The 17,449-nt window shown below is 39.7% G+C and overlaps 1 protein-coding gene across 1 annotated transcript in view; it reads right to left on the bottom strand.

Moving 5' to 3' along the window:
• The window catches only part of CNTNAP5 (contactin associated protein-like 5), a 223,319-nt gene that overhangs the window by 87,166 nt on the left and 118,704 nt on the right, over nucleotides 1-17,449 (bottom strand). Inside the window, exons 12-13 of the mRNA XM_010569849.1 lie at nucleotides 13,432-13,551; nucleotides 351-551 (exon numbers count right to left, since the gene is read on the bottom strand). Coding sequence (XP_010568151.1) covers nucleotides 351-551; nucleotides 13,432-13,551 — 321 coding nt within the window. The remainder of the gene's footprint in view (nucleotides 1-350; nucleotides 552-13,431; nucleotides 13,552-17,449) is intronic.

Raw genomic sequence — 17,449 nt, forward strand, 5'->3', positions numbered from 1 at the left:
GTTTGGGGGTTTTTTTACCCCTTCTCAAATCTGTTACCCCAGAGGCACTATCACCGTCACTGATGGGCTCAGCCTTGGCCAGTGGCGGGTCTGTCTGAGAGCTGGCTGGCATTGGCTCTGTCAGACATGGAGGAAGCTTCTAGCAGCTTCTCACAAAAGCAACCCTGTAGCCCCTGCCCACTACCAAAACCTTGCTACACAAACCCAATACAAAGGTAAAAGGCTTTTCACTCTATTTTGTATTGCTACTATGTTTTGTTTTTTTTTTCCGCCTCAGTCGCACTGCATCCTGTATCTGCTGTATAATCAATAATAGTTAACAAGGGAAGATTTGGGATCGTGGCACTTACTCGGGGTATTCAGGAGACGTGACTTTTTGCAGTGGTAGGCTGCCTCCTGTTCGCAGTACTCTGCACTGTTTATCATGGCTTCAAGCTGCTCCGCGCTGCTGTTGTAGTTAAAGGACATGGTGTATGGCTTCTCCGGATCAGCTCCTTGGACTCTGGTTAGCCCTGTGTTGTTGTGCTGCACTGCAGTCCAGATCTTATCTTCTGTTAAATGAAAAAGGATTGAACGGGAAGTTAACAGCAAAAAAACTTGCAACAAGCAGGGAACAAGAAAACAATTGAAATCTAACACTTTGCTGCATTGGATAGAGCGTCAGCAGGACCCTGGGCTCCAAAACGGTCACTCTGTGATGAAGACCTATTACAGGTCAGTGTAGCCCGCAGAGATATTTCTCCCTCAAACAGCTCAAGCAAACACTACAGAGTCTGCTGAGCAAGAGAGAAACTACAAGCTTCCCAGGAACCACGGGAGATCTTCAGCACCTTTTATTGCCAGGTATCTGAAGAAAATGAGATCTCTTTCAGGTGGCTTTGTCCCTGAGAGAAAAGGCATAATAATATGGCTCATGGGGGTAACACTCATCTTTTGCAAGCATAGCTGTACCTGAGCACAGCCCACGCTGTTATAACAAATGGTAGCGGAGAACTGTGGCTGATGAGCTTGCATAAAGTAACCACAAACTTTTGCCAGAAAGCTAAAACTGAGAATATGTTCTTACTACCCAGTTCAAATTCAGATCACTCATTTTACTCAGCTCTCAGATTTTTCTACATATAAGTTGAGTGACGCCCTGCTTGGATGATTATACAGAACAACATATGACTCGGCATCTATAGTTAAGTGTAAACGTTGATGATTTCCCATGCTGGGGAGCCCATTCTCATCTCTTTCATTGCATTTACTGGCAGACCAAGGGATTTTGTAGGCAACAGAAAGCAGAATCTAGGCTTAAGCACAACCTGCCCCGTAACATCCCAGCTCATGACTGGCATTGGGGTTGGCATGATAAGGACTGTGTAGGGTATTGTGCCACAGTGTTGACTGTGATTAAAACTACTGGGGCAAGTTTTACAAGCAATAAATTTGCAATATTTCTTCTGATTTTAACTTAACTTCGTGTATCATACATTGCAGCAGTGTTTCTTTGAGCTCCAACTCAAGGGATCCACAAGCAGCATCCTGAACTCAATAAGAACCACAGAATTACAGATCTACGAACAAACTCTTTCCGTCTACCATCACAGAAATTATGAGAGTGTTGTAGTGAATGTATGGTTTGCTGAGCATAAACTGTCCTTACAGTTAATGCCATACATTACTGGGAGAGTAATTTCTCCATAACTTGCAGCCAGGTCTTGGAACAGACCTCTTTAAATAGTCTCCAGATGGTTGTTGTTACTTGCCTGTCATCTGAATGCCTCCATAATGACAATCCATTAAATCATCTGAGTGTCTTTGCACAGATAGTCCATTTAGGATTTTTATATGCCTATTAGAGTTCTGTTGAAGTAATTTGTGGGATATTTGTAGCTCAACAAAAAATACTACAACTGTAATGCACTGCAGTGGCCACAAAGCTACTGGGTTTATTATGCCAGTGTATTGGGGAGTAACTGGAAGGCTCATGCTCTGCAAGAACTCAAACCAGGTAATATGGTAAAACTGTCTGAATACTTAAATGCACAGTTTTTAAGATCAGTTTAGAAACGATCCGGTTCAGCGTTATCCAGGGTTTCCCTGTTGAAGCATGAATAACAAAACAGAAAACTCTTGTCTAGATCTTGCTCCTTCATCTGTAACTGTCCATAGGTTTCTGCAAGTGAGATTGAAATCTTCCTCTCATCAAATGATTAAAAATTTACTTCCTTAAATTTTTGCTCTGTCAGTATCTTGTATCCTCGCTAGGCAAGCAGGGTCTTTGATAAAGGGGGAATTTACTGGATGTGACTCTTAATAACATCATGGAGCACACGCAGGACTCAGTCCTCTGAATCCTCATTAAAGAGTTTGCCTTTTACTCTGGGTCAGCTCAGCAGATCGGCTGTTAAGGCTGTCCTTGTTATCTTGCCCATTGCTATCTCACCAGAACCAGCCAGGAAACAACCTCCCTGCTAAGCTAATTGCTTCTAATTGTGGTGTTCTCTGCGCCTATATTGCTTCCAACACAATATAATTCAATGACTTCATAACACCCATCTTGTACATCAGAAAGTAGTGATTCTTATCAGCCAGTCCCACTGTTTTTTCCTTTGTTGTCTCAAGGATTGACATGAGTAGAGTGGATTTTTCAGAAGCAGCTGAGGATGAGCTAACTTTCCTCTCACTGAAGTTGGTAGAAGTTTAACCCCTGCCTTCACTGAAAAATCTACTAAAAAGACAAACATCAAGTTGCTGATGCTGTAAGCGAGATGTAAAACCAAGAGATGATGGAATGAACTGGTTGCTGAAATTCCAGATGGGCAGTCATAAGCTCCTCCCCACTGAGAGTTATTAACATAATTTTGAGAAATTGCAATAAAATCAATGCTCATAATAGTGGCTACAGTGCTGCTCAGGAAGTACAGCAGCCTAACGCTAGAGTTTCAGAGTGGTTAACACTACTGTGCTTTTCAGGCTGTGTACTTGTACAACAGGAAAGGTGCTGTGTGGGTACCTGAAAAGCCAAAACCATCAAGATCTGGTAATTTAGAAGCAATGAAGGATTACAAGGAAAAACTTTTTAACAGTAGCATAGCATAAAAGTGTCTTCCCAAGAAGTGTTGGAAATGTAATTAATTGACATGTTTGAAACAAGGTTGGACAAGACATCAGCAAACATACTGTTAGTGACAAGCTCTCATTAACAATTATGTTGGACAAACAGTGCAACAGGTCTTTCTCTTATTTTCCTCTGTGAATGTCCGTTAATTTTCAATGATCTTGTTATCAATACAGCTGCACTCAGCTGTCCCTCTGAGATCTGAACTTTGACATTCAAGAACTGCTTTTCTTCACAGGACGTTTTAGAAATAAGAAGCTAACCACAGATTTTCCATCCTCTAGTTTGCAAAGGGAAAGGAAAAACAAATCAAGTTTCCTTCTGTGCCCAAAGTAACTGTGATTTACCAAGTACATTAGAACAGAGAGTTAAAAAAAAGTAATAGAGGAAGGGAAGAATTCCAGAGTTACATTTCAGACATTTCCTAATCTACACATGCCTGATATGTTACACTTATTACTTTTACAGATCAGATCTGTGTTTTGCTTGTCACTTCAAAGATTCCCTCTTACGCTCCATCTTTGAAGTGAAGGTAACCATCAGTACAGCTTCTCAAAAAATATATATGTTTGGCTCACTGATCTAGTGAAAGGAAAGTCACAGCCACCAGCAAGCATACCTCTGCGATGGCAAAAGCTACCACCATTCAAAAGTTTGTTTCTTTTCCCTATGCACATTTGGTGTAGAAAGAGCAAAGAGAAACACATCTGCTACTTTTTGTATTTTTAACCACCAAAAAAAAAAAAAAACCCCAGCTATGAAAGAGGCTTGAAAGGAAGTCTTCAGATTAGAAGGGCAGCCCAACACAATGCAGATGCAAGACAAAAGACCTGGTGACAACAATGTTAGAGGAGGAGGAGAGATGTATTCGACCATCTCAGCCACAGTTCTTCCTGCTTGCCAGGGAAAGAATAAGTACTTCCATTTTTAGAAAGAAGGACGTGAGGCATAGAGGCGCTGGGTAACATGCACAAAGTCACACACAACCTGCTAGAAGGGGGAGATTACATTCACATCACGGTAACAGAGCAAGTTCCTTCTTTCAAAAGGCCACCCCTTTGCTTACAAGCAGCAAATGAGCCTAAAAATTATTTAAACATTAGTTTGCTTCAGACAGAGTGGGAGAGCTGACACTGCTCCCTCCTGCATCTCAGCTGACTGAGGGAGAAGTAACTAAGGGCTGGAGGGCAGTAAATTCTTGAACCATTCCAAGACAACAGCAAGACTGTGCACCTGCTTCTGTAGATCAGAAAACCACACAAAAATAATCCCAGCCTTTCTTCTGAAGACCCTCACCATTCAGATCAACTCTTGGGCTTTATTCAAGCACCATTTTCTCTACCTCAAACCTGTCAGCATTTAGAAAAAGATCACACTATTTTCTCAAATTCACATGCACAAATTTAGCTAGGGCTGCTCCCAGAATACAGCTGCCTGCCTCAGAATGAGGTCAAAGTCAATCGTTATACTCTTACAGCTCAATCGGTGTGTACTCTGAAGCCTACTGACAACAATCTGGGAGCTTGCATTTCAGGCATGTTTCAGGACCTATGTAAGAAACATAGCTGCAATCTGGACATGCACACAGATCACTACAGCTAGAAAGCAGTGCAACAGCTGTCTGCAACTTAGCTCCATGACTTGCATATGCCTTTGCAGAGGCATACCTCTGCATAGATTATGCCTACGGTTTTTGAAAATGGGGCTTCAAATACTTTTCCTATTTCACAATACAATAATTGTTTAAAAAAAAAGAAAATCTTTATTCTTTTTTGGTTTGTTTTCATTATATTTTTAGGCAGTGACACTGTAATCATAGATGCAAACCAAGTTGAGTGCCACTAGCTCCTTCTAGCCATTTCCATATCTGGAAACTGTTAAACTAGGCAGATAAGGCTCTCTTTTGCTTTATGTCAACAAATTAGTTATCATTATCTTTTTACGTCTGTCCATACTGTATGGTTTTTTTCCTGTTTACTCAATTTAATGAGCTCTCCCTGCACTTGTGAATTTGCAATGAGAATGAAAAAGCTGTTCTCCAGGCAAAGGTCACTGTTTATTTTTACCTTCCATTATTCCACTTTATTATTTTATTACTTTCTCAGCTTGGTAAAATTTCAAACCACACACAAGCTGAAAGTCATTCAAAACCCAGTAGGAGAGTGCAGCCACATCTTTTACTGTATAACCTGGAATAGTTAAATTCATCCTTGAAAAGCAGGTTTCCTAAATGCTTGTTAGATTGTTCCATAATTCAAAGGTGACAATGCTTTAATTTCAGGGTAATGCTACAGCTTTATGACTTCGCAGTTTATTTAATGGTCCAATTTACTAGGATATTATGCTGCCTGTATTTGGTCCTAGGAGATATTTTTACAGCATGGGACTGCAATGCATTCAGCACATTTTAGACCCTCTGTTTAGCCTCACCCATAGTTCTATCATCTTGCTGAAAGCCTCCAAGTTGCTTTTGACGGCAAACAAATTAAATTGTGGGAAATTAGAGCAGCTGGAAAACTGGCTTTCAATGAGTTCTGTATTGTCTAATTCTCATTTTTATTATTCAACTTGAAATATCTCTGTGGAGCACATTTCACCCATACAAACTGCATCACTCCTTTGTGATTTAGGAGGTTTGTCACAAAACAAGATTATTCAGACTGATTAAATTGCCAACAAGCCAAACATACGGTAAATGCTACATGAGAGAGAGAAAAATTGCTCTGAGAGCTCATATGATGCATTTGTTTCATGGTGCTCTACATTGAATACCAAATATTGTCCTGAAAGCTGTACCTATAACTAGAGGAATAACTACACAAGAGACAGACTCTCCTACTTGAACACTGTACTGTTTTAAGCTCTAGTGGCAGTTCAACCCAGCCGCTCTAACATACATCCCTCAAAGAATATGAAAAGACAATTTTTTATCACAAATAGCTTTAATTCACTGACTCCAAGGAGGTGCTTTCTGAGTGTCCTATGAAACCGATCTTTTTTTTTTTTTTCTATTTACTAGGGGTTTTTTTTCTGCTGGCTGACCCAGCAATATGTGCTTTTGCAGCTTGTTTTGTGCTCATCAGCTTCCTCCTAGTTTCTGATTCAGCCACTTCCAGCCAGTGCAGAAGCGCCGCAATGCATTTCCATGGAAACAATTCTAGGGGGGTTCCCGTCCCCCCAGTCCTGAAAGCAGCCCACTCTCCAATGGTACTGGTAGACTGCACCTGCCAGTGTGCATTCCTCAGGGATGCCCAGCCTGGAACTGTTCCCTGTCTTGTGAACCCTTCCTGGCAGTCAGTAGCCAGCACCAGAAAAGCACCACAACCCCAGCTCCACAGACACGCTGCTCCAGCCCCGGCAGAAAGGGAAGAGCTGGGTTCCCCACTCTTACACCTCAGGCATGAAGCTTGCTCATTCTGAGCCCACGGTTTGAGGTGTCTCTGTCAGCAGAATGACTATGCCAGGCGGCTCGGATGGATGAGAACGGGGCATGTCTTCTGTCACCCCTTGCAGCCTCATTCCCCATGTTGTGCTGAAGCCCAGAGATGGCAAACTGTTATCCTGCCAGCCTGCTTCCTGATGATCCTCCATTTCCATATTTCCTCTAATACAGGGTATCTACAACAAGCAGTGAGAAATATTCCTCTCCAAAAATTGCAGAGGCAGTTGCTTAACTACTTCCTAGTGCAAAATGGACACTTCTCCACTGGGCTTACACTCGTTGCACTTGGGACAACAGTGCAGTCCTCTCCGACTCAGTCTCCTTCATCTAAGGTGAGTTTTGAGACAACATAATCACTTTTCTGTTGTTTCATATGCCTTGTGATGGCTCAGACATCTGCATGAACCTGACAGAAAAGAAGCGGAGACCACAGGAGACTTGCCATTCTTCTGATGCTGCACCAGGAGGCTGGGCAGGACATCTGCAGTTTTCCAGCATGGCACTAGAGACCTGTGTCTGGGGCAAATGGATCAACCCCTTGTAACTGAGACAGCTGGAGTGGCTTTTAGAGAGCCACAGCTTACCTCTAACTCCTGAGCACTGCGAATGTGTCAGGAGAGTGATTAAGTTGCAGTAACCCTTGGTTAAAAGGTAAAGGAAAGGTTAGTAAAAAGGTAGAAGAAAACACTACTGTTAGTTCTTCTGTACTAAAGCTTCCTTGGGGCCCTCCTTCAAGTGTGACAATGCAGGCGGCCTGCAGGACTTCTGCTGTGATGCTCATCAGAAACACAACAATTTTGCTGAAAACAGCAAGGCAGCTGTTGACAGAGCAATGCCTTTGACATAATATAAGCACTAGAGGTTTTTCATTTTATAAAGTTCTGGAATACTTAATGAAAAAACAACCAAACAAACCAAAAGTATATAAATTGTCAGAACTACAGCATGCCAAAAGACCTGTAGAGTTTGAGGATATAAACTGTAAATCTTTAAGGACTGTCTTTAATCTAAGCAGTAGTAAATAATTCGTAAAGGATTCCCATTCATTGTTTTCTACAGTGATAGTCAATCACAATTAAAGACAGTAAGCTGCAAGGTACACTCATTAAAAAAAAAAAAAACACAACAAAAAAAACCCCAAACAGCAAGCAAACAAAAAAGGCACTCCCAAATATTTCCTTAAGAGGTTCAAAGCTGTAAAATCTTTTCTAGCTCATTCTGAGAATCTCAGGGAGTTTTATCATTTAAGTTCTTGTCCCATGAGTACATACTTGCAGGTAATAAAACCAGAATTAAGGGCATGACCTCCGCCTCCTCCTTCTCCTCTCTGTTATTGCCTCAGCCTAACGAGTGGCAGCCCTCCTTTCCACGTGAGAGTCTTCCAAGTCCACAGGAAACGTAACAAGGGTTGAATCACATAGTGACTTCTATAGCAATGTAATTCCTATACAAAGTAAAAGGAGATGGTATCTTATGGAAAATGGATTAATAAATTATATAAGCAGATGAACTGAGATTCTTTTGTGGAAACAAAGGGAAGGTGGATGCCATGGGCAGTAATACCACCAGTTCCACGATTATTTTGGGAACACCAGTGGGGATCCCTACTGCAAGGACTGAGGCCCATCCAGCTCTGCTTTGTAGTAGTCCATCTCTTTGTTACTCCATTCTGCTCCTTATTCACAGCAAAGTGAGTAAAGTTGAACTGCCACAGTAATTTCCTCAAATAGCTGATCAAATATCATACTGTAAGTAGGACTATTCAGACACTTAAAGTATTTAGACACTTCAGCTACAAACACAACTTGTATCCTCCAGAATTCAACCCCTTTACATGATGTGGAATATGTACTATATGGAAGAATAAAATCTTGATCACTGTTAGCTGAGTGAAAAGAAAAGACCAGAGGTAATTTATAAAAAATTGCAAGTATAACTTGGGCAACCTCCTTCACATCCTCTTAGAATCCCTTACGTTATCTGACATTTAAATACAGTTTCTATACAGTTTTCTGAGATAGAGAAAATAAAGCTTTGCTTTTCTTGCATCAGAAAAATAGGCAGTATTTGCATTTTGAGAGGAGACTGCAAAACAGAGATGATCCACAAGAAGGAGAGATATATTTTTGTTCAGTAATGATTTTTTCATTATAGCAGTTTCAAAAACAGATCTTGTACTAATGGCAAGATGTGGGATAAGGACTCTTTCCCCAGTCTGCAGCCCTGGAGGAAAAAAAGGGAAGAAAATAAAAGGTGGCAAACTATTTGAGGACTGGACAAATATCTGGCTAAGACAAAATTAACCATTGATCTAGTCATGGCAATTTCTAAGCATTATTGATTTGAAAGCCCAGGTCTGCATACAGTAAAACAGAATCAGTAAAGAAGTACAGTGACAGAAAAATTCAAGTGTATTGTAAGCGAATCTTTCAGATAGCAAGGGTAAAATTTACTCCAGAGGAGGTAAGGAAAGGTTATTACGAACACTTTCCATACAGGGCAGCAAAACAAGTATATGGATGTAGATTGCATGTCTACAGACTTTGCACTGGAGAATATGATTATAAGCGTTTAAGTAGTACTCCAGACAGATCAATACATTTCTAAGCAACAAGAGAAAAAGAATAAGCCTCACAATGATAGAAAGACTGCCAAACCAAAGGTTCAGAGGGCCCATTAGCCATTTTCTGTATTGATTGTTATCAGTCACTTCAGTGGGAAGTGAAGATTAATTCAACTGGGGTAATTATCAAACAATCAACCTACAGGGAAAATTTATTTCCCAGCACTGGTGGTTGTTCATTCCCCCAAAGCATGACAGGATACATTCTGTCTACTTTATGCAAAGAAGTATGGGTGTAGAGCACCATGGATGATGGGAGAACGCAGGTAAAGCAAGCAGAGCTAGTTCACATTCCCATGCAGATGGCCCTGGAAACAGGCTAGCTATGTTCCCGTGGTGCTGAAGGCAGTCATCCCAAATTAATAATCCCTGCACAGACCCACGCAAATCCTCATGGTATCTCTTATAGCATCCAACTACATATGATCATGGTTTGGGCACATACACCTGGTTCACCTCCCTCATGCACATGCATATTTGGCGTGGATTCCTCATTGTTTCTTACAGCTGATGAATTTCCCTGTGCCAGTGACTTTGCTTTGTGAATAATGGTATATAAAGCGAAGAAAACATTATGTTAATAAGGTGTTGTCTTTTTTTTTTTTAATCTGGTTTTGAGTTTGTTGTCTTTGACTGTCATTGAAGAGTCTCTTTATTCCTATTGTAATAAAATGCAAATGAACATCGCTTCTGTCAATGAGGCCCATTCACTTTGGGTCTTCCCAATCTAAATAGCCCTGGATTATTTACTTTCAACCTCTCTTTGTACAGATATCTTTCTATGCCTTTAAGTAGGTACATTACTATTCCTAACAACCTCCTATTTCAACAACATATTTTACTTTTACTAGAAATAAACAGCCTTCGAGATAAGATCCTTCTAAAGCGCTTCACACACTCTTTCCTTTTCTTGACCAACTTAAATAATAGCATGTCATCTACAATTTTTGTCACCTTGCTTTTTCAGATACTTCTCCAGACAGTGAATAAATACATTTACCCACTCTGGTATCAGCACATATCCTGTGACACACTACTCTTAAATTTCTTATGATGCTGAAAATTGACTTTATATTTTTTAATACTTTTTTCCTCTTTTTTCCCCCCTGCAAACTTTCCCTTCCCTTGTTTCTCTCTCCCTCTTTGTATGATTGTCCAATTCCCTCTCAACACACACAATCACAATTTTCTGATTTCTTCAGAATTTTTATTCAGCAGTCGGCTGTTAAAGTTGACAGGCTGCAGAGAAATCACTGGGACCATAGACACAATAACTTAACTTGTAAAGTTGATATTTCCCATATCCACATCACGTATTGGATGCCTATGACCAGACACCAACAGGTGAGAAAGCTGGTATTAATCTGCCCTGGTTAATAACTGGCTACAAACAAGATCTTTATCTGTTCAATTAAACAGGTAAAAATTAGAAAGAACTTTAAAGAACTGTAAGTGAACGTTAAGGAACAACACTGTTCTCTAAATGCAATGATGCTGCTCGTTGTTGATGATCTGATCCCTTCTTTGAATTCATCCTTCACAGACTCAAGGCACCGTAATTCCCCGAAGTCATTAGCTCACTGCAACTCTACTTTGAAGAGCACTAAATGAGTCATATCCCTGGATTTTACATTCCACCTCCAAATTCTTCAGCCTGAACACATTTTGGGCATAAAGAGGTTACCACTTCTTGAACTGTATACAAAAAGAAATGCCAGCCTGAGTAAAAGCAAATCTTCATTTAGACCAGGAGCCCACCTCTGCCTTTGAGGGTGAACAGATACCCAGGGAAGCAAGAGAAGTGAAAGGTTTTCCTGACACTCATTCCCATTTCTCAGCGATCTTTGCCTCACAGCTGCCTGAGCTGGGAACTGCAACTAAATCTCCATGTTTAATTGCACCTTCTAAATCCACCAGACAAAACTGGGGCTTTTTCCAGCTTGTTTTTTTCCTTCTGTTGATACATTGGCCTCCTTGATGTCCTGTGGTAGTAAGTTTCAAGTTAAATTATTCATTGCATCAGGAAAAAGAAAACAAACAAACAAAAAAACCCCAACAAATCCTGCTATCTAATAATGTAACTGTCCCTTAGCTCCTATATGTTGAAAAAGAACCAATCCCTATTTGTGTTCTCTATGCCACATATGATCTCAATGCTTTCCTGTGACAGTTCCCTTCACCAGCTTTTTAATTTGTTTAGTCTCCCATACATGGAAGCCATCCATGCTTCTGACCATTTACATTTTCCTTTCACAGGAGTTGTGGTATGGATTTATGTCACTGAACAATAATGTTGACTTTTGTGTCTCTGTTCCTTGTATGTTCCCAATATAACAACATAGAATTTCATTTTTTGACTTTCCCTGAATATTGATACTTTCAGAAGACTATGCAGAAGCATTACCTGAAAAAAGTAACAAATTCAGAATCCATCCCTGTGTACGTTATTTTTTTCCATACTTTGCACTTAATCTATTACTGTAAACAATTTTTTTACCAGCATAACAGTAAGGTATGTTCTCAGAGAGAAAAGAAGCTCTTGTGATTAAGGCACCCAAACCACATTTAGATGATACAGGAACATAACCCAATTGTACCTCAAACTCTCTGGACAACTGTAAAATAGTAATTTCTTTCTGTATCTCAAGTCCTCTTTTATGCAATAGGAATAATAAAGATGCCTGTGACAAATGACCTTTCCCCACCTCAAATGATGCATCTAGGGGAAAAGAAGTAATACAAAAAAGTTTTCCAGGCTAGGACATTCTGTCCGTTTTCCCCACCTCCACTTTTCTCGTAACCAAAACAAAAATAAGTATGTCAGCAAGTTCATTACAGCTAGAGAGAAAATCAGGTATATGCCTTCTGGACTTCTGCCAGCTAAAATTTATTTGAGGAAAGCAGATGCTTTCTGCAAGGAGTTTGTCAAAAATCCTACTTCTTCAGCAGAGATAAAAAGCACTGACAATATTTTGATCACACGTATTTATATGGTAAATAATAAAAATAAGCACATTTCCCATACTGGAGATCAAGGAAGGATATTCAGACGGAAAGGTGAAATTCTAGTTTCAATTCTTACGAGATTCCACAACATTGAAAGAGACACATCTTATTAAATATTTGTTACACTTGAATAAAAAACATACTTAATAATTAACAGGTGTGCATTTAATTAACATAATGATTGCCCAATTAAATCAAAATGAAAATTTAATTTGAGACACTTTAAGTACAAGGAGATTAAGGATAAAATACGAATACCCTGAGTCCTTAGTTTTCAGGACTGAGTGTGGAGATAGTATGTGGCAAAGTAGCTCAACCAGAATTAGCAATTTAGAAGGGGTAATAAAATATTCTTTCATCTGCACCTGGCCACAGGAAGGAAAAAATGCCAAACATGAGACAGTCTAGGAAATGTCCTCTCCATTTCTAAAATAAAAAAGCAGAAAGGAGGCTCTACCATCTACCTCAACCCACAATATGGGCTATATCTTTTTTTCTCATACCCTTGGCATGACTGTCCTATAGACAAAATAGGACCTACTTAAGGGGAGAATTTGCCAAACAGGTATATTCATTTGAAAAATTTTTTATTTTAAAACTACAGAACTATAAGTTTGAGAAGTCTCAACAAAGAGGTCACCTTGCCAGGCTCTTGCTCCTCTACCTGTCTCTTTGGTGTCCCTCCTCCTAAGAACATCATGCCCTCTCCTCCACACAGATGCCTAGGACAATCAGGGGTTTTATCCTCTGGGACATCAAAGGCAGCACACTCATATAAGGGACAGTATTCCTGCTTAAGTCAGACTGGAAGGGTTTACAGCTAGCTCAGTGCAAGGAGTTTAATAATTCTTCCCAGATCTACTGTTCTAGTAAAGCAGAGAAACCATTCACAGTTACAAAAGAAGGTCTGAATTCTAAGTTTCTACATCTTTAGTAAAAAGTACAAACATCTCATTAAAAGTTACAATATGAAAAATACATCAGCAGTGACCTTTAAAAGGTGCAAATACCATTGTAAACACCACTTAGCAACAGTACAAGGTGAGTCCTTCAAACTTAAAGTTTAAAAATTGCTTTTACATGGATCCTATTCAAGGAAACACCTCAGAGTTGAACCGCAATTACTACCAGTTCTCTTCTTTTTCCCACTACTGAGACACCCATGACTGCGGGGTCTTCTTAGTAGTACAATGAAAGACATACCAGCAACATTAGAGGCAACATAAAGTACCAAAGACAAGGTTAGATCGTTACCTGTTATATTGCAAAATACACGGAGTGGTCCAAGTGGTCCACTTCCATCAGAATCGATGTAGAAGAAACCTGATGTCTTCCCTTGGTGTCTATAAGCCTCACAAGATTTTTCATAGATAGCTTAAAAAGAGAGAGAAAGAGATTGTATCATATAAACAAGGAGAAAACAGACAGACACATTTTATACATGAGCACTGCTTTAATCATTGTCATAACATAAACTGTTGGTTCACTGCTGATTAGCATGTGAAAGAGTTTACTGCGGTTGGACCTAAGTCCATGCCCAGAATTAGGCATGTATTTAACTACTTCCTTGAACTTAATATGTTCTGGCTTTAAAGATAAAGGTATTGGCCTTATTTTGGATTAAAGTATGTAAAGACTTAAGTAAATGGATATGAACTTTCAAACACACCACCATCTAGTTATGGAGTGATACATACAGGCATCTGTATAATGATATTTCAAAGACAGACATATATACACACGTGTACATGATTTACTACCTAGGCATGCACTCAAGCCTTGTCAATACCGAAGACAGGTATTTTTGTCAGTCTTCAGCTTCCCTGAAGGATATTGTTAACAGGTAACTACAAGGCCCTACCACTGTCTACTGCACAAGCGAAAACAAGCCATTGTTCCTTAGCAGAAAAGGTCAAGGTCAGATACGGTCTCCATCCTGGGTGACAATTTTATGCTTTAGACCTTTTTTTTTTATACAACCAACTCTTCCTCTCTGCCTATCAGTATTCTTCTTTTGGAGGATTAGTACCCATGAAAATGCCAAGTGGCTAATAAAACAAGCACAGCAGGTCACCAAGAACAAGAACAGGAGGAAAAACTCCCACAGGTCAGTGCAATTCCTTGTAGCTGAGGCATGTTTTCAGGCAAGTTATCGTAACTTCACATGGGGCAAAGAGAAAACCTCTCCAGAGAGGCAGTTGTGAGGTATCAGAGTCACATGTATGATCCTGGATCTTGAACAACAGTAACCTTAAATCTCATTGCAGGAGGATCGATTTTTTTTCCACCTACTTAAACACTTACCTGATTATACTCACAAGGTTATGCTCTGTAACAGCTTATGATTGTTCAACTAATTGTCAGCAAATACAATAAAAAACACAGATTGACTTAGCAGATAGATCAAGACTTCCTTTTTTCTTCCCATGAGATGAAGTTATTTGGAAGACACAGTAATGGAAATGCAAGCAAACAGAATTACCCCTAATCTTCAAGTAAGCTTTTGGGTGCTCCCAGTAGCCAGACACACAGAAATATACTTGGACATCATCTTTGGCTGCTGCAAGTTCAAATCTATCTTTTTCTTACCTCTTAATTTTAAAAGCAAATTTAGCTACCATTTGCACATTTTTACATGATTATACAGTAAACACTGGACTTACACAGATTGGGATATACTCAGGGGAACTTATGAATAACTCATTTGTTAGCCACTACAAATCTTTTTTCCAAGCTCCCCACTCTTCAGGCAGCAGGGCAGTACAGTTAAACTTGATATGGCATAATATCTGCCGTGTCGAGGTTGTAAATAAAATTGCAAAGTTCCCAGTGCCTTTCATCTGGAAAGAACTCAAGGAGATTTACAGACCAACTGCAGGGAGAGCACTTCTCACCCCTTCTGAAATGCGGTCCCAGCCTCTCCCACAGAAGGGAGCAATTGCTCTGCACCAGCAGGAATAGTTCCTCATTCCCACTTCTGTGCACACATGGACTCACATCCTTCCTTTCTCCTCAATCTCTAAAAATGGTTTCTCTAGTGAAACAAATTTCAGAAAGACTTAAATAGCCAGCCTGAAGTAGCCTCATCTGACTACTACCCTGAAGAATGCTATAAGATAGTTCTTTACTCAGTTTATAATGAAATTTAGACACTTCTTCACTTCTGCCAACAAGACAGAATCACAGTTCTAGGGGCTCCCATCCCAAACGTTCTATGAATTAAGAGTCTTGCCAGTCAGTCACTTGTACCACTTGCTGAAATATGCTTTCCCCTTGTACATTTCTCTCTTGACCAGGTATCTTTAGCAGGCAGAACATCACTAAGTGCTGAATATGCACAGCATTATCCTTCCTGGAGTTAAGAAGCTGCTTAAGGCACTCAGCACCTGGTGAGACAGTGCTTTAATTAGTATCCATCCTATAATAAGAAAGCTTCTTCCTGACAGTCATTAGCCTGATGTAGAAAGCACTGTAGGAGTCCAGAAGATCTCTAAATACTCTCTCTGATAGTTGGCCAAGAGTATATGTTAAATGCAAATAAAATAAAATCCCCAAACCAGAACCCATTTTTCCACTATTCACAACCTGAGGGGCCAACAGAATGTCCCTCAGTTGCCAAAGTGCTGACAAAAGCAACTGGGATATGGAGGGTCAGGAGAGAGACCGTAACAGGCAGTTAAGTAAGCAATCAAGGAATCATGGTTTGATCAATTTACAAAGTTCTCAAACTGCAGTTTACTTAGTGAATTTGCTGTCATCATCATTACAGGACACTTTATCTTGCCTCATTAGGGAATATGCCAATTGCTTCCCCTGAATTGTTTGCTGAGTAGTTTTTGAGACAAAGGATGGTGCAAGGGGCAGAGACATAAAACTAATGTTGTCAGTGAACTGGCACAGCTAGAAACTCATTCTTCATCACAAACTTTTTCTTACTAAGTGTTTTGCTTCTTCTTGACTGTCATTTTGGCTGGAGCCCAGACATACTTTTTTCAAATTAATAAGGAAAGAAATGAAGATTCAGCCATTAATAATGTGGGCATATGCAAACAGAGATGATCTACTCACCTTTAGATGGCCCCTTTGTCAGTGTAACTTTGGAAAGGAAAGGCTGTATAGATCTAGAAATCACACTAGGGGTGCTCAAGTGGTGTAAATCTGAAAGGATGCACAAGCTTCAGTGAAACTACAGTTATGTCTGCCAGGAGAAAATCCATCCTGGTATGTTTTCCTTCTGGTTATATGAGAATTCGAGCAGTAAATACTAGGGAGTAGCAGAAGAAGTCAGAAAAGGCTATGCACCTCGAGCTCTAGCACATAAAACATATTCTAACTACCATGACTTCGAGAAAAGCTGTTTTGGTGGACAGTTTATTTTGTAGCTGTATGCTCGAAGTTTCGCATGTCTGTATCTTAAGCATTTGGTACTGCATACTTCTAGAGTGGATGGGCCATTGCTTTTAGTTCTCTATTTTGCTATTTTATGCTGTATAATGCATCAAGGATAAAATGGTATTTGTTTTCCAGTCACTGGCAGATGCCCCCACAGACATTTCAAGTGCACCATCCATTCCAAGCTCGCTTAATGTCATTGCAGGCTGAGCCAATCGCTTGTTTCAGAACAAAGTTACGCAATTCCATTTGCTGAAAAAGGCCCTATTACTCCAGTGACAACAACTTGAAGCTGTCTTTATGGTTCAAGGAAAGACAAGATCACTTTGCAGTCATTCTTCTCTTTATGCAATCAGAAATATCATACAAGAATAAAAACCAGACGAACAGTCAGCTGTGACTGTAAAGACCCCCGAGCCTTAACTTTGAAAACTGCCTTCATATTTATTTTCTGTTTTGTGCCAGGCTTCTCTGATGTAGATAGAGATGTGGTTGTTTTGGGAACAGTAGGAAACCATTATTGTAGTTGTCATTAAAGAGTCACCAACCATTTATGCATGTAATAGGGCCTCACTTTCAAAAAGCAAGCAGCAAGTGTAATCATGAAACTGTTGACAAATGCATACATTTTAATGTCAACCAACATTTGCAGTAATTACACCTTTTTAATAAAGGAGAGGTATTCATCAGTTCATTCAGAGTAGAACCCATCAACAATTTTCAAGCATTATTTTTAAATTAAAAAAAAAATCACAAACAAAACCCAGTGATTTTGTTCCTTTCTGTGAAGCATTTTAACAGTGTTTATACTTTCACTTCTTTGGGTTTGTTTTCAAATTTTAAAACATTCACCAAAATCAGACTAAAACAACAAAGATAA

This window comes from Haliaeetus leucocephalus, unplaced genomic scaffold, assembly GCF_000737465.1.
Source record: "Haliaeetus leucocephalus isolate CR32 unplaced genomic scaffold, Haliaeetus_leucocephalus-4.0 Scaffold1, whole genome shotgun sequence".
Lineage (NCBI taxonomy): Eukaryota > Metazoa > Chordata > Aves > Accipitriformes > Accipitridae > Haliaeetus > Haliaeetus leucocephalus.